This window comes from Artemia franciscana, chromosome 18, assembly GCF_032884065.1.
Source record: "Artemia franciscana chromosome 18, ASM3288406v1, whole genome shotgun sequence".
In the NCBI taxonomy this organism is placed as follows: domain Eukaryota; kingdom Metazoa; phylum Arthropoda; class Branchiopoda; order Anostraca; family Artemiidae; genus Artemia; species Artemia franciscana.
In genome coordinates this window covers 7,816,712-7,835,504 of record NC_088880.1, presented here as the reverse complement: position 1 = coordinate 7,835,504, position 18,793 = coordinate 7,816,712, and the positions used below count along the sequence as shown (strand labels likewise).

The following is an 18,793-nucleotide window of genomic DNA, read 5'->3' as shown; positions in this document are numbered from 1 at the left end:
GCCTGAGAAAATTTACGTTATTTTAGAAAATAGGGAGAAACACCCCCTAAAAGTCATAGAATCTTAACGACAATCACACCATCAGATTCAGCGTATCAGGGAACCATACTGTAGAAGTTTCAAGCTCCTATCTACAAAAATGTGGAATTTATATTTTTGCCAGAAGGCAGATCACGGATGCGTATTTATTTGTTTGTTTTTTTTTTTCCCAGGGGTGATCATATCGACCCAGTTGTCCTAGAATGTTGCGAGAGGGCTCATTCTAACGGAAAGGAAAAGTTCTAGTGCCCTTTTTAAGTGACCAAAAAAATTGGAGGGCACCTAGGCCCCCTCCCACGCTAATTATTTTCCCAAAGTCAACGGATCAAAATTCTGAGATAGCCATTTTATTCAGCGTAGTCGAAAAACCTTGTAACTATGTCTTTGGGGACGACTTACTCCCCCACAGTCCCTGTGGGAGGGGTTACAAGCTCAAAACTTTGACCAGTGCTTACATATAGTAATGGTTATTGGGAAGTGTACAGGCGTTTTCAGGAGGATTTTTTTGGTTGGAGGCAGGGGTTGAGAAGAGGGGGATATGCTGGGGGACTTTCCATCGAGGAATTTGTCATGGGGGAAGAAAATTTCCATGAAGGGAGTGCAGGATTTACTAGCATTACTTAAAAAAAACAATGAAAAAATAAATATGAAAAAGTTTTTTTTTTAGCTGGAAGTAAGCAGCAGCATTAGAACTTAAAACGAACAGAAATTATTACCCATATAAGGGGTTCACCTCCTCCTAATACCTCGCTCTTTGCGCTAAGGTATTTTTAGTAACGTCAACTATTTATTCTGCGGCTTTTGTGATTCAGGGGTCATTCTTAATAAATTGGGACAAAATTTAAGCTTTAGTGTAAAGAGCAAGGTACTGACGAGGGGGCGAACCCCCTCATATATGTAATAAAAACATGAGAATACAAAAGTTCTATACGTAAGCTAATTTACAAGTTACGTATATCTTTTACTTATAAAAAGATTCGTAAAAATTAAAAGATCTAGTTGCCTTTTTAATTAATTGAAAATCGGAGGGCAACTAGGCTTCCTCCCCCGCTCTTTTTTTCTCAAAATCATTTGATCTTAATTATGAGAAAGCCATTTAGCCAAAAAAAAATAAATGTACAAATTTCGATTTAATTATTCCTCTGCGGAGAGCCAAAATCAAAACATGCATTGATTCAAAAACGTTCAGCAATTAAATTGAAAAAAAAAACAAGTTTTTTAAATGAAAGTAAGGAGCGACATTAAAACTTAAAACGAACAGAAATTACTCCGTATATGAAAGGGGCTTTTCCTTCTCAACGCCCCGCTCTTTACGCTAAAATTTTTACCTGTTGTATGTAGAGTTAAGAGAAAGAGTCAAACTTTAGCGTAAAGAGCGGAGCGTTGAGAAGGAAAAGCCCCTTTCATATACGGAGTAATTTCTGTTCGTTTTAAGTTTTAATGTCGCTCCTTACTTTCATTTAAAAAACTTATTTTTTTATTTAATAGCGATTAAAAAGCTATTAATATGCTTAAGATGACGACAACAGTAAAGGACATGGCTTTACTTTTATGGATTGGTTGGACAGAAGAAACTTGAGAATGGGCATGACTTCTTCACTTCCTTTGGAAGCTAACTTTCTTTTATTACTGAGTATTCCACTGATATAAATAAAAATGTATTGGGAAATCAGTTCTTTCAAATTCTCAAAAAGTAGATTTGGTTCGCATTAATCTTAAAAACACACCATCACACCATCACATGGTCACACCATCATCACACCATCACATCACAAATCACACCATCAGATTCAGCGTATCAGGGAACCCTACTGTAGAAGTTTCAAGCTCCTATCTACAAAAATGTGGAATTTTATATTTTTTGCCAGAAGGCAGATCACGGATGCGTGTTTATTTGTTTTTGTTTTTTGTTTTTTTTTCCCAGGGGTGATCGTATCGACCCAGTTGTCCTAGAATGTTGCGAGAGGGCTCATTCTAACGGAAATGAAAAGTTCTAGTGCCCTTTTTAAGTGACCAAAAAAATTGGAAGGCACCTAGGCCCCCTCCCACGCTAATTATTTTCCCAAAGTCAACGGATCAAAATTCTGAGATAGCCATTTTATTCAGCGTAGTCGAAAAACCTTATAACTATGTCTTTGGGGACGATTTACTCCCCCACAGTCCCTGTGGGAAGGTACAAGTTCAAAACTTCGACCAGTGCTTACATATAGTAATGGTTATTGGGAAGTGTACATGCGTTTTCAGGAGGATTTTTTTGGTTGGAGGCAGGGGTTGAGAAGAGGGGGATATGCTGGGGGAACTTTCCATCGAGGAATTTGTCATGGGGGAAGAAAATTTCCATGAAGGGAGCGCAGGATTTACTAGCACTACTTAAAAAAAAACAATGAAAAAATAAATATGAAAAAGTTTTTTTTCAGCTGGAAGTAAGCAGCAGCATTAAAACTTAAAAGGAACAGAAATTATTATTCACCTCCTCCTAATACCTCGCTCTTTACGCTAAAGTATTTTTAGTAATTTCAACTATTTATTCTGCGGCTTTTGTGATTCAGGGGTCATTCTTAATAAATTGGGACAAAATTTAAGCTTTAGTGTAAAGAGCAAGGTACTGACGAGGGGGCGAACCCCCTCATATATGTAATAAAAACATGAGAATACAAAAGTTCTATACGTAAGCTAATTTACAAATTACGTATATCTTTTACTTATAAAAAGATTCGTAAAAATTAAAAGTTCTAGTTGCCTTTTTAATTAACCGAAAATCGGAGGGCAACTAGGCTTCCTCTCCCGCTCTTTTTTTCTCAAAATCATTTGATCAAAATTATGAGAAAGCCATTTAGCCAAAAAAAAATAAATATACAAATTTCGATTTAATTATTCCTCTTCGGAGAGCCAAAATCAAAACATGCATTGATTCAAAAACGTTCAGAAATTAAATAAAAAAAAAGTTTTTTAAATGAAAGTAAGGAGCGACATTAAAACTTAAAACGAACAGAAACTACTCCGTATATGAAAGGGGCTTTTCCTTCTCAACGCCCCGCTCTTTACGCTAAAGTTTTTTACTGTTTTAAAATGTAGAGTTAAGAGAAAGAGTCAAAATTTAGCGTGGAAGCTAACTTTCCTTTATTACTGAGTATTCCACTGACATAAATAAAAATCTATTGGGAAATCAGTTCTTTCAAATTCTCAAAAAGTAGATTTGTTTCGCATTAATCTTAAAAACTTCAAGTACTGATTTATTTAAATTTCGGTGCAAGCTTCTAAAACGTAAGTTTACAATGAGGTTTGATATTGAAAACTTACTTTTTAAGGAAAAAATGAACTTTTTTTTTATTGGGAGCGATAACTAAAACTATCAAAACATCAAACATGAATACTGGGTAGCTCGGGTAGATGTGTAAAGGTTTTTGGACCATTTGCCCATTTCGAACTTCTGTTTCTTATGATGAAGTATTATGATGTGCCTAACGATGCATCAGAGGCAATCAGGTGGAAGGCATACCCTCACTTGAAGTAATGTAATATGGTTTTGGTAGAATAACCTCCCCGCCTCCAAAGCCGGAAAATTCTCCTGATTAATAAAAATAAAAAAAGAAATTCCTGATTTGTGTAAAATTGTTTTGGTCATTAGCCCTTATGAGACTTTTTTTCCCTGGCGAAGAATGATGGACATGTATGTATGTATGATGATAATGGGATGATGGGCATCGTGCATCAGTTGAAGTCGGGTGCACCTCGCCTTGAAGTATTATCAAATGACTTCTGTAGAATGATTCCCCAAGGCGACAAACTTATAGATAAATGGGCATTGGCGAACTTTTGTTTTCCATTTACCCCTCTTCCCTGGGCGTTTCCTATTATATATAACCATATTTAGCTTTTTGCCTGGCCGATTGTCAAAGCGCTACCTTGTCTACTTGGCTACGTAAGGGCTAAATTTGGCTACCTTGATAAAGGGCGGAGACAAAAGAATAATATTAGGAACTGTGACTGAGATAGTTTCTAGAATGTATGTATCCTAAGATGTTTTAGTTAATTTTGTACACAAATAGTTTCTTGGATGAGATAGCTTTACTTATATATTCTTTCTTGTTCCTAATCATGTCAATAAGAAAGGTTTAAGTTTTTTTAGATTGCCTATATAAGTGAAAACTTGTCGTACAAAGATGGAAGAAGACAAACATAAACAATAGGAGAAAGAATAAGAAACACATTAAAGCAAAGCAAACAAGTTTTATCGTTAATGTTAGTATGGGTAGACTCTCCAAACGGAGTCGAGGATCAGGTCAAAAAGGCCCATTACATCCAGAACTAAATAATTAAAATGCAGCATAAAGAGCATAGATAGCTTATAAGAGTAGAAACTGGCGCTACTGTTCACAAAAAACTATCAACGCCATCTAGCGTTTGGCAACACTTGACGTTTTTTCAAGCTTTGTAATCGTTTTTTTTTTCACTTATTACTACCATCATTTTACCAACTGCACCAATCTCCCTCTCTTGTAAGTTATCCGTACTTTTTGACACACCATAACTTCGATAAAATTTAGGAAGAGGACCGAAACCGATGGGTTTTTTTACATTTAAATGCACAACAAATATATAGATAAATTATGTGTCAGTACTGAAGAATAAGGACGATTCATCTTCTTCAATCGAATACAGAACTGTTTTTTATGCGGTTGCAATAGGGTCGGTTATGCTGAATTTTCTTATGAGATATGAATTGTGCGTCCAAAGGGGGAAACGAAGAAAATCCGTGAAGGGAACAAAAACAGGGAAGTGATCAGAATATGTTGAAACTTTGGAAGCTACAGTGTTGACAATGATCAAGTATCCGAAAGACGGAGGAGGATTTGTTAGATGTCTTCCAGAGAAATTATCTACGGATTGCTTTGGGTATCCGTTTGACTGACAGTATTCGTAACAGTAATCTGTACAAAAAATGTGGCTCCATCCCATTTTCTAGGGCTATAGTTGAAATGTTAAATTGAATAGTTGAATAGTTATGTTTAATAAAAATGTTAAATTAAATTGAATAGTTAAGTTGAATAGTTGAAATGGTTAGGACATGTTTGGCGGATGAAGTATGGCAGATTACCGAAGATCGTCCTTTTCGGACAACCATCTAGGGTCAAAAGAAAAGTTGGTCATCACTAAAAGCCGTGGGATGAGTCTGTGAGGAAATATTTGCGGGAAATTTGAACTTCTTAGAAGGTGGTAAAGAGGATGACTTTGAACAGATTGGGATGAAGGAAGAGCATGCGTAGTTGTGGTGGCATCGGGCTGCTTGGTGCTACAGTGAGTTGTAAATAGTGGTAGTAATAGTAGATGCTTTATATAGATAAAGCTGTGAAGGGATTTAAACAGTTTTAATAGGAGATAGAGGTTGAAACCTAGCTTTATCGTGAGAAAGGATGCATAATATAGACCGAATCGATGCTCATTGTCTTCTAATAGGAGTCGATTTGTGTGACTATTGAGGAATCGATGGGGAGTCTATTGATAGTTACATGGCAAAGGGGCTTGAATCTGCTGATGTCAAAATGAATTTATCCTGTCGGAGCTTGCTTCCAGTTGAGAAATAAAACTTCGAACTTTGTGGTATTAAATTAAAGTCCAAGACTTGCATAATTGGATTGTAGAAGTTGAAAAAAAAAAATCAATAATTCAAACTCAAAACGATAGAAGTTGCTATTAAAGAATAAATAAAACCCACAACGAACATAAATTAAAATAAAGCATGATGGATGATATAGAGATAACAGGTCCTAATATAGACTAATAAATAAATCTTAAACCGAGTAATAAGGAAACTGAATGTTCAAGTTAAACTTAAACCAAAAAATTTTATACACTCAAAGGAGTTTGGCTACTTCTCTCTCTCCCCTTCTCTAACCGTACAAAGTCTAAAGCTTATTGCATAATTTGCGTTTAAATGAAAACTATATGTATCTTATCTATATGTATATCTTTATGTATATCTATATCTAGATGTATATCTATATCTTATCTATATGTATCTATATGTATACTATATGTATCTTGAACACTAAGCTTTTGTTTTTCGTAACATCGACGACAAATAAATATAAAATCACTATAATAATCAAGATGCCTGGAAAGAATTAACGAAAATAAACTGAATATTTAATGTATAATGATATTAATTCCTTGAAACTCAACAATTAAAAAAAAATTTCATTGTGATTTCTATTTTTATTTTTAATTTTGTAAGTACAAAAGAAAATATTTGTGATTTATATCGTGGTTACCTTCCGTTTCTTTTTCAACTTTCCTCACAACATGATTTTATTCAAACTTAATACCCTTAGCCATTCTTAGATGTTGCTACTTTTGCCTTTTGTCAGTCCTCTTGCATATAAAGTGTTTTGGCTTTGTTTGACATCTCCCTCAGAATTGTCTAAAGATTTTACCTTAATATTCTTAGCTATTTTGGAGAGTCAGAATCAAACATGTCCTTTTTCCAATAACCAGTCTTATATATAAACAATGGGCAACTTATATAACATACAACACTAGCCTCTGGGGCTGTGGGAGGTTTCGTCACCTCTAGAAGCATAGTTGTGTCACTTTTCGATTATTTTGAACAAGATGGATGTTCTAAGATTCTGATCAGATGTCTTGGAAATATTGTAGCTAATACGGCCACAAGAGGAGGACTGGTTGCCCTCTGATCATTTTTATACCTCCGTCCACTTGCCCTGAGAGTTTGAACTTAATATACTCAGCCGTTCTGGAGATGTTGCAGATACGCCTCTTTTTTAAACTGGATTTACATAGTATCTTTTGATTTAGCTAGCCATCCACGTCAACATTCTTCGGAGTTTCGCCTTGATTTCAAAAATAATCAGAATAGTACATTCTTTCTTTTTCTAACGATAAGTCTTACAATCAAAAAGGGTAAATCGTATAATTTGCAATACTTGCTCTGTGGGCTTTGGGAGGCATTGTGTCCCTAGAGACATAGTTACTAGATTTTTTTAACAAAGTCATCATTTCAAAATTTTAATCGACTTTAAGGGGAGGGGATATCAGTAAAGTGTAACGGGGCCTTTTAGCCCTTCAGTCATATTTCAAAATCCCCCTCAACATACCCTGCAATTTTCAACTTAATATCCTTAGCCGTCCCTTATATATTTCTGATACGCCCTTTTGATAACCAGCATGCACTTAGCATGTTTTGATTGTGTTCGGTATTCCTCTCCACAGCTGGTTTGGATTTTATTATCCTCAAAGGCATAATTATTTGGTCTTGAGATTATTTTGAGCAGGATGGCTACTTCAAATTTTTGATCAAATGTTTTTAGAGAGAGAGGGCTGCTAAAGAAGACGTGGGAGATGGCTGGTAGTCCTTTGGCTACTTTAAAACATCCTCCCAAGTCTCAACTTGGTACCGACGGCTATTCTCACGATAATGTAGATTACTCTCTTGATAAATCGGATGCACATAGTGCCTTTTGACTTAGTTTAAGATATCCCTCTACATTATCCAAAGTGTCACCTTAATACCCTTGACCTTCTCAGATACACCCAGAATAAAAACTTTCACCTTTTTTTAATGATAAATCCTTCTTGTAAACAATGGATATTGCATAAATTACATGTAAATAATTGCATAATTTAAAATCTTTGCTCTGGGGCTGTGGAGGGGGGGCATGGCATCCCTGGAGGCATAGCTATTAGATCTTTTGACTCGTTTGAGGAAAATGACAGTTCCAAAGTTTGGACCATGCTTGAGGAGAGCGGGTATGTAAAAAGGCCAAGGGGGGCTGCCCTCCGATCTCTCTTTAACATCCCTCAACGTGCCTTAGAAGTTTCAACCTGACACTGCTAACCGTTCCTTAAATATTGCTGATATTCTCTTTTCACATCCAGCAAGGAAAAAGTGTATTATGATTGTTTGGCATCCCTCTTAAATTTCCTTGAAGTTTTACCTTAATACATTAAGATTTTATGAAAACCCAGGATCGAACAAGGCCTCTTTTCTTAATAAAACACCTGATATGTGTAACAATAGACAACTTGCATAACTTACGGCCCTTGAACCAGGGGATAAAGAGTGGAGGGTGCAAAACCCCAGAGGTATGCTTACTTGACCTTTAAACCATTTTGAAGCAAATGGCTGTCTCAAAATTTTTATCAGATACATTTGGATAGAAAATTGCTTGGGGTGGCTTGTTGCCCTCCGATAACTTTTGATTCATATAAAGGGAACTAGTACTTTCGATTTCTAATCGAATGAGCCTCCTCCTGTGGGATGTTTTGTCAACCCTGAAGGTAGAGCTTTTTGACCTTTGAACTATTTTAACAAAATGGCTATCTCATCTGATGCATTTGTGTTAAAAACGGAGTGTGGGGGGCTGGTTGCTCTCTGATACCTTTTGACTCTTAAGAACTTTTGATTCCAACCGATTGAACCCCCTTCGAAGTTTAAATGACGACCTTTTCCATACGAAGTGCGTTTGGGAAAAAAAATTATAATAATAAAACATTGATACACTCTAGCTCTAGCGTTGCCTATGATATTCAAAAAAACATGTATTCCCCTTTTAATTTTAGATTTGGTTATTATATGATGCACCCGAAAAAGTGGTAAAGCTTTCACGTATTTTATTTAATTTGCATTTTATTTTAGGCTGCTCATAGTGATCATCCAGTCATTGAGATTACACCACTGTCTCAAGTACCAGGCTCACGTATCGACAAATATCTTGGAAATCTTAATTTCTTTTTCATTCGGGAGTCGACAAGCATTCGAGAGGTAATCAAGGCCTATTCAAACTTTCTAATTTGTGGGTGTTCCTGCAAGCAAGTTACTGCTTTGTATGTTTTCAACGCAATTATTCTCTAATTGGATATTATTACAAAAAGACCATGAAGCAACAATCCCTTTGGCATTGTTCTTTTGTATTTTTTATAATATGTTGTAGGTTTCTTATAGAATCGATTCGTTTTTAAGATTATCGTAAAAATTTTCTAAGAAGAATTATAGTTTGTAGAAAAAACAACAACAAAAGAAAAAACAAAATACAAGACAACGGGTGTAATTTCTTCGGTTGACACAGATACGTAATATATTGGTGTATATGCTTTCAGTTCCAACCCAGTTATTGTCTGTAATTGGACATTCCCAAAGGAACATTGAGGGGTAATAACTCCTCTAGCATTGTTGCTTTTGTAATTAATTATATTAATTATAATATATATTAGTATTATATTATTTAATTAATCATATTTTAGAAAATGTCAGGAGCAAGATTTCATCAAAAATTACAATGTCTATTAAAAAAAGAAAAAAAACTGTGTTAACAGAGCATTAAAAAACTGAATTGAAAATTGATCAAATAATATGTTTTCTTTATTTTGTGATGATTTTATGGAGACCTTTTAACACCGCATCGTCAGTATGTGATAATGTGCCAATCAGGGTATAATTAAATAAAGGAATAAAGCAGAGCGCAATTGTAATTCGTGATCAAGAAATGCAATTTATGACAATGGAAGAACAATCTACTTAGCTGTCTGACAAATATTTTTTCTTCTTTTTCGTACCCACAATTAGACCTTACCTTAGACCTTAGATCCTCCAGAGCCAGGGGTGGCTCATAGGGCGTCTACGAAACCTCGCCAGACATCTCGGAGCTGAGCTGCAGCCATGACGTCCTCCCACTGTGGTTGAAGAGACAACTCCGTATTTCTCAGGTCTCGGTCGTACTGTCGTCGTAAGGTGTGTCTTGGTCGAATCCTTTTTTGGCTCGGGACGCCAATCATATACTGTATTCGGGAGTCGATCCTCTGGCATACGGAGGACGTGGCCAAGGTATGTCCATCTCCTACGTTTCAGAAGGTCAGTAACTAATGGCTGACCGGTTCGCCGGCGAACTTCTATGTTGGTGACCTTTTCCTGCCACGATATGTTCAGGATTCTCCTAAGGCACATGTTTTCAAAGGCTAGGACACGTTTCTCTAGCTGGGTGTTTAGTTTCCAGCATTCACTAGCATAGAGGAGGTTGGACATCACATTGCTATTCAGGAGGCGGAGCTTCAAGCGCATAGAGTATTTACTACTGCGCCAGACTGGTTTCAACTTGCTAAAAGCCGATGTCGCTTGTCCAATTTTCCTCTTGATTTCGTTGGCTATTTCACCATCGTATTCGATCCAACTCCCAAGATATTTAAATTCCTTGACCTGCTCAATAGTTTTATTTTTGCATTTTAATATGAGTGGGGAGTCAGATGTGGCCATACTCTTTGTTTTACTGACATTTACTGCAAGTCCCTTTTTCTCGGCCTTTTCGTCTATGGTGTCGAGTAGCAGTTGCGGTCGCAGTTTCGCTTCTTCAAGAAGAACAACGTCATCTGCGAAGTCCAAATCGGAGATCAGTCGGCTGCTAATCTTCACTCCAATGCCTGAAGACTGTCGTAGAATATAGTCCATTACAATGACAAACAGAAATGGGGATAGGACACACCCTTGTTTGACGCCAGACATTATCTTGAAGAAACGCGTGTCCCCATTTTCTGTGCGTACACAGCATTCACTATCCTCATATAGTGCGATTATCATTTTGACTAGTTTATCAGGTACTCCGTAATATTTCAAAATCTTCCATAAAGTGTCTCGGTCAACAGAATCGAACGCCTTTTCAAAATCAATGAAGAGCAGGTACAGCTTTTTGTTCCATTCTCTGGACTCTTCCACCATCAGTCTAAGAATGAAAATAAGATCAGAGCAAGACCTACCAGGTCGGAACCCATGTTGCTTTTCCCTGAGATGTGAGTCCAGGGCTGCTCTTAGGCGTTGTAGTATTACTGAGGCTAGTATTTTACTAGGCACAGACGTCAAATTGATGCCCCTCCAATTGTCACAAATTTGTGCATCGCCTTTCTTGAAGAGTTTGACCAGTATACCTCTGGTCCAATCTTTTGGGACTTTTTCGTTGTTCCAGATGGCCACTAGAAGAGCAGTCCATACGAACATGCAGGCTCGAAGGGACGCTTTCAGCATCTCTGCCGTGATCCCATCGACTCCATGTGCACGTCCATTTTTCAGCTTTTTCACAGCTGTCGTCACTTCTACCGTGCTGGGTGGGTCAGCACTTACGTCAATTTGTAAAAATGGCGTATCCGGTACTGTTTCTGGATCATCAGGTCTGGGCCTATTTAAGACTTTCTCGAAATGTGAGGCCCATCTCTCGTCAGCTTTCTGTGGATCCGAAATAACGTCTCCATTTTCATCTTTTACAAGGGATGTACGATTTGTTTTCTTTCCAACTATCTCGTTTGTTAGTCGATAAACCATTTTTGAGTCTCCTTTCTTTGCAGCTTCTTCTGCAAGCGCTGCTTTTCTCTCAATGGCCTCCTTGCGTTTACTGATGTATTTCCAGGTGTCATCCGATATCCATTCTTCTTTCTTTCTTTTCTTGAAGCCAAGGTTGGCCTTCGCAACGTCATGGTACACACTCTTGACTGAGGTCCATGTATTCTCAACATCAAAGTCATTGGTTTCGTCGAGCAGATTTAACGCTTCAAATCTGTTATGTAGAGATATGCAGAAGTTTTTGCGGATGTCAGGATCTTTCAGCTTATCGGTGTCAAATTGTTTATGTGTTGCAGTGTTAGTTTTCCGCTTCTGAGCTTTCAGTTTGATTCTTACTTCGGCTATCATCAGGATGTGATCTGAATTAACATCCGCTCCTCGAAAACCCCTCACGTCACATAGGCTACTTCTCCAACGTCTTGACATGAGGAAATGGTCGATTTGATTCTTCGTTCGGCCGTCGGGGGACACCCATGTGTACTTGTGAATCGTTTTATGGTCGAACATACTACCACCTATTATCAAATAGTTGCTTAGTGCATAATCGATTAGGAGTGTGCCATTCTCATTTATCTCTCCCATGCCATGTGGGCCCAGAACTTCAGGGCAGTACTGTCGGTCTGCACCAACTTTAGCATTTAGATCGCCAACCACGCAGAGTACATCATGCCTGGGAACGTTTTTGGTGACCGAGTGTAGCATGTTATAGAAAGCATCTTTCTCCTCTTCATCAGCTTCGTTTGTTGGAGCGTAGCATGCGATGATGGTCATTTTTGTGTGATTTGATACGAAGCGAGCTGTCATTATACGTTCGTTAACTGGGTTCCAGTTTGTCATTGCTTTGTGTGCAAGTGGCGACATCAGAAGTCCTACACCAGCGCGGTGGACGGAAGGGTGACCACTAAATGCCATGACATATCCATCACTGAACTTCTCTAATCCATTTCCAGTCCACCTTATTTCACTGAGAACGAGTATATCGATGAGGTATTGTCTCATCTCTTTAAGAACTTGCTCTGTCTTGGATAACTGGTTCATCGTTCTCACGTTCCAAAAACCCATCTTTAGATTCTGTTTCGCAGTCAAAAATCGGTTCCGGGGGCATGCAGGGGTCGTTATCTGGGGAGGTGATGTATCCGAGGCTGTTGTAGACGTTTCAGTTGCAGTTGTTTTTCCCCTGAGGGTTGCCCCTCAAGGTCCCGGGTGTGGGTTGCAAGCCCACAGCCCAACCCTCCTGATGTACGATTTGTTTTCTTTCCAACTATCTCGTTTGTTAGTCGATAAACCATTTTTGAGTCTCCTTTCTTTGCAGCTTCTTCTGCAAGCGCTGCTTTTCTCTCAATGGCCTCCTTGCGTTTACTGATGTATTTCCAGGTGTCATCCGATATCCATTCTTCTTTCTTTCTTTTCTTGAAGCCAAGGTTGGCCTTCGCAACGTCATGGTACACACTCTTGACTGAGGTCCATGTATTCTCAACATCAAAGTCATTGGTTTCGTCGAGCAGATTTAACGCTTCAAATCTGTTATGTAGAGATATGCAGAAGTTTTTGCGGATGTCAGGATCTTTCAGCTTATCGGTGTCAAATTGTTTATGTGTTGCAGTGTTAGTTTTCCGCTTCTGAGCTTTCAGTTTGATTCTTACTTCGGCTATCATCAGGATGTGATCTGAATTAACATCCGCTCCTCGAAAACCCCTCACGTCACATAGGCTACTTCTCCAACGTCTTGACATGAGGAAATATTCGATTTGATTCTTCGTTCGGCCGTCGGGGGACACCCATGTGTACTTGTGAATCGTTTCATGGTCGAACATACTACCACCTATTATCAAATCGTTGCTTAGTGTATAATCGATTAGGAGTGTGCCATTCTCATTTATCTCTCCCATGCCATGTGGGCTCAGAACTTCAGGGCAGTACTGTCGGTCTGCACCAGCTTTAGCATTTACATCGCCAACCAGGCAGAGTACATCATGCCTGGGAACGTCTTTGGTGACCGAGTGTAGCATGTTATAGAAAGCATCTTTCTCCTCTTCATCAGCTTCGTTAGTTGGAGCGTAGCATGCGATGATGGTCATTTTTATGTGATTTGATACGAAGCGAGCTGTCATTATACGTTCGTTAACTGGGTTCCAGTTTGTCATTGCTTTGTGTGCAAGTGGCGACATCACAAGTCCTACACCTGCGCGGTGGACGGAAGGGTGACCACTAAATGCCATGACATATCCATCACTGAACTTCTCTAATCCATTTCCAGTCCACCTTATTTCACTGAGAACGAGTATATCGATGAGGTATTGTCTCATCTCTTTAAGAACTTGCTCTGTCTTGGATAACTGGTTCATCGTTCTCACGTTCCAAAAACCCATCTTTAGATTCTGTTTCGCAGTCAAAAATCGGTTCCGGGGGCATGCAGGGGTCGTTATCTGGGGAGGTGATGTATCCGAGGCTGTTGTAGACGTTTCAGTTGCAGTTGTTTTTCCCCTGAGGGTTGCCCCTCAAGGTCCCGGGTGTGGGTTGCAAGCCCACAGCCCAACCCTCCTCATTTGCGGACTTGGGACCGTCATGCTCCCCCGACCTCTGTGAGGCATACAGACCCACAATACAGGAAAAATGCATTGACCCACAATAAAGGAAAAATATTGAATCACGATAGAAAATGTCAGAATGTACATTAACGAATCTTAAAGTATATTAAATAAAAAACACTAGTTTTTTTCAAATGAAAGTAAGGAGCGACATTAAAACTTAAAACGAACAGAAATTACTCCGTGTATGAAAGGGGCTGTTCCCTTCTCAAAGCCCCCACTCTTTGCGGTAAAGTTTGACTCTTTCTCTCAATTCTACTTGATTAAACAGTAAAAAACTTTAGCTTAAAGAGCGGGGCGTTGAGAAGGGAACAGCCCCTTTCATACACGGAGTAATTTCTGTTCGTTTTCAGTTTTAATGTCGCTCCTTACTTTCATTTGAAAAGAACTAGTGTTTTTTATTTAATTTCTGAACGTTTTTGAATTAATGCATGTTTGATTTTGGCTCTCTGCGCATAAATTATTAAGATAAAATTCGCATATTAATTCTTTTTTTGGCTAAATGGGTTTCTCTTTGTTTTGATCTGACGATTTTGAGAAATAAGGGGCGGAGAAGGAGGCCTAGTTGCCCTCCAATTTTTCGGTTACTTAAAAAGCCAACTAGAACTTTTAATTTTTAACGATCGTATTACTAGTAAAAAAATATACGTATTAACTTACGAATTAACTTACGTAACAAACTTCTATATTCTTATATTTTTATTATGTATATGAGGGGTTTGTCCCCACGTTAATACCTCGCTCTTTACACTAAGTCTTAACTTTTGTCCCAATTCTTTAAGAATTACTCCTCAATCAGAAAGGTCGTAGAATAAATGGTTGAAATTAGTAAAAATACTTTAGCATAAAGAGCGAGGAATTTAGGAGGAGAAAAATATGCGTAATAATCTCTTCGTTTTAAGTTTTGATGCTTTCAATTGAAAAAACTTTTTCATGTTTATTTTTTCATTGTTTTTTTATAGTAGCGCTAGAAAATCCTGCGCCCTTTTCATTGAATTTCTCTTCCCCCATGACATATTCCTCCAATATCCCATTTTCAATGGGAGGAAAAATCCTCCCACATAGCCCCCTCTCCTCAACCCCCCCACCCAAACTAAAAAAATCCCCCTGAAAACGTCTGTACACTTCCCAATAACCATTACTGTATGTAAACACTGGTCTAAGTTTGTAACTTGCAGCCCCTCCCCTTGGGACTGTGGGGGAGTAGGTCATCCCCAAAGACATAAGTTATTATCGTTTTCGACTATGCGGAACAAAATGGCTATCTCAAAATTTTGATCCGCTGACTTTGGAAAAAAATTAGCGTGGGAGGGGGCATAGGTGCCCTCCAATTTTTTTGGTCGCTTAAAAAGGGCACTAGAACTTTTCTATTCCGTTAGAATGAGCCCTCTTGCGACATACTAGGACCACTTGGTCGATACGATGACCCCTGGGGAAAAAAACAACAAAAAAAACAAATAAACACGCACCCGTGATCTGTCTTCTGGCAAAAATACGAAATTAAACATTTTTTTAGATAGGAGCTTGAAATTTTTGCTATAGGGTTCTTTGATACGCTGAATGCGATGGTGTGATTTTCATTATGATTCATAGGGGGTATTTCCTCCTATTTTCCAAAATAAGGCAAATTCTCTCTGGCTCGTAACGTTTGATGACAAAGACTAAATTTGATGAAACTTATATATTTAAAATCACTTGCAGCCTCTCCCCTTGGGACTGTGGGGGAGTAGGTCATCCCCAAAGACATAAGTGATTATGGTTTTCGACTATGCGGAACAAAATGGCTATCTCAAAATTTTGATCCGCTGACTTTGGGAAAAAATTAGCGTGGGAGGGGGCATAGGTGCCCTTCAATTTTTTTGGTCACTTAAAAAGGGCACTAGAACCTTTCTATTCCGTTAGAATGAGCCCTCTTGCGACATACTAGGACCACTTGGTCGATACGATGACCCCTGTGGAAAAAACAACAAAAAAAAAAACAAATAAACACGCACCCGTGATCTGTCTTCTGGCAAAAATACGAAATTAAACATTTTTTTAGATAAGAGCTTGAAAGTTTTGCTATAGGGTTCTTTGATACGCTGAATGCGATGGTGTGATTTTCATTATGATTCATAGGGGGTGTTTCCTCCTATTTTCCAAAATAAGGCAAATTCTCTCTGGCTCGTAACGTTTGATGACAAAGACTAAATTTGATGAAACTTATATATTTAAAATCAGCAATAAAATCCAATTCTTTTGATGTATCTTTTAGTATCAAAATTCTGTTTTTTAGAGTTTCGTTTACTATTGAGCCGGGTTGCTGCTTACTACAGTTCGTTACCACGAACTGTTTGATCAATTCAATCTTTGTACCTGAATTTAGCCTGGCTAAAAGGGAACATAGTGCCAAAAAAATGCCATAGAAAGTAGCCGACTTGGAAAATCTGCGTGTGGGAAACTTGCCGTACTGCGTGTGGGAAAAATGCCATAGAAAGTAGCCGACTTGGAAAATATGCGTGTGGGAAACTTCGGAAAGCAAAACGATTAAAAAACCAGTCTCATCGCGAAGAAGTTTCAAGTGCCACAAAATTAGCGAAATTTGCAATATTCAGACAAAACTTTTTTTGAAGACTCAATTCCCTCCTTATTTTAAAAGTCAAGCAAGGTCACAAAGAGTCTATGACATGTATGTTGCGGTTGCAATAAAATTTGTTGTTTCGTGTTTTGGATTCTTCTTCTGTTAAATAAAAAAAAAACTATTTTTTTTAACTGAAAGTAAGGCGTGATATTAAAACGAACAGAAATTATTCCGTAAAGGGACTGTCCCTCCTCAACGTCCCGCTCTTTACGCGAAAGTTTGACTTCTTCTCACAACTCTACTTTATAAAGCAATAAAAACCTTAGCGTAAAGAGCGGGGCGTTGAGGAAGGGAAAGCCCCTTTCACATATGGGATAATTTCTGTTCGTTTTCAGTTTTAATGTCGCTCTTACTTTCAGTAAAAAAAACTTGTTTTTTTATTTGAGTTCTGAACGTTTTTGAATTAATGTAGATTTGAATTCGGCTCATCGTACATGAATAATTAAAACAAAATTTGTATTTTAATTTTACTTTTTTTAAACTAATAACAACCTTATAATAACCTGAGTTTCTTTTTTTTTTCGGTTGTTTAAGAATGGCTCCTGAATCACAAAGGCTTTTAAATTGGAATAATAACATTTTTAAAAGTTCAAAAAGAAACTTAAGCGTAAGAGCGAGCTACTTTTGAGAGGCAACCCATCTGCCTCTCATAGCCATCTGCCATACGTAATATTTTTGCTTCTTACTTTCAATATTTTTCTTCATGTCGCTTCTTACTTTCAGTTGAAAAAAAATGGTTTTCTATTTAATTACTTGTCGTTTTTTAAATAATTTTGACAAATCCAGATCCCACTATTTCTCCATGGAAAGATTCTCCCACGTAACTTATATTAGTGATATTTGCGGAACCAATTTTGTAAGGTATAGTAACAAAATGGCCAAAGAGGTCGGAACTATTCTATGAAAATGAGAGTCACAAGCTGAGCAATTCTCAAGTGACTGAAATGAATGAAAGAAAAGATCTTTAAAAGATATACGTAATAATTTATGTTCGTTTTAAGTTTTAGTGTTACTCCTTGCTTTCAGTTGGAAGAAACTTGTTTTTTTTTATTTAATAACAACAGCCACAAGCCAAAGACATACAATATTTTTGGTTTATTATCGCATAAAAATCATATTTATGAAACTGCTTAAGGTAAAATTAAATACCAAGATTGGCCGGAAAATAACACAAATAAGTTAACGCTTAATTCTCTCTAACGCTTTAACTCTCTCTCTCTCTCTCTCTCTCTCTCTCTCTCTCTCTCTCTCTTTCTCTCTCTCTCTCTCTCTCTCTCTCTCTCTCTCTCTCTCTCTCTCTCTCTCTCTCTCTCTCTCTCTCTCTCTCTCTCTCTTTCCTCTCTCTCTCTCTCTCTCTCTCTCTCTCTGTCTTTATATATATATATATATATATATATATATATATATATATATATATATATATATATATATATATATATATATATATATATATTTCTATTCCTCTCTTTCTCTAATTTTTGTTTTCTATCCTCTCAACTATTAACATCTTTTTAAAAGCTTAATTGTTCATCATGAAGACACTGCTCAAGGAGAATAATCAGCTATTGTGTTGCTGTCTATAGCCCAGCTACAAAATCGAATATTATCGTTTTTATTATTGTAACAAATACAGATATGGTAAACAATTCCACATAAATAAAATGAAGTGAAATACTACTTTTTCATTTCTTGTTTTGGAGCTGCTCCTTTCTAAACTCGCAATGATAAAGCAAATTCTTCAAAAGCAAAGTTTGGCTGAGAAGGTAAATCATTAAATGGACAAACTATATTTGTTTATAAGTTATTTATAGTAAGTGACATGTATTCACAAAAAAACGTTTAGATATGAATTCATCCGCTTTGTAAAAAAATAGACATTTTCGGATTCAGTCAATTCAAGATGGGTCGATATCTGTAAAAACGAAATCTGTGCAGGTTGGTGTCTTCTAATACCTACCCATCTAATACCTAATACCTACCCTCGTTTTTGAATTGGACACCCTGTATAAATCTCAGTGTACAAACTATTTGATATTTTGGTTTTTCCCTGTATTTATTTAGCTTCGCATAAAGAAAGGGCTGTTTGGGGATTGCAGAGGCGGGATCACAGAAAAAACCGGGTGTGTCCTATCTATGTCTAGTCTTGAGTAAAGAAGTAAAAGTTAAGTTCTGCTGCTTATTTTCAGATATAATGATAATAATAGC

At 37.4% G+C, this 18,793-nt stretch overlaps 1 protein-coding gene across 2 annotated transcripts in view; it reads left to right on the top strand.

The window, feature by feature from the left end:
- LOC136038559 (C2 domain-containing protein 5-like) overlaps positions 1-18,793 on the top strand; it is a 289,931-nt gene that overhangs the window by 238,968 nt on the left and 32,170 nt on the right. For both annotated transcript variants that reach the window (XM_065721729.1, XM_065721731.1), the window contains exon 19: positions 8,696-8,821. In XM_065721729.1, coding sequence (XP_065577801.1) covers positions 8,696-8,821 — 126 coding nt within the window. The remainder of the gene's footprint in view (positions 1-8,695; positions 8,822-18,793) is intronic.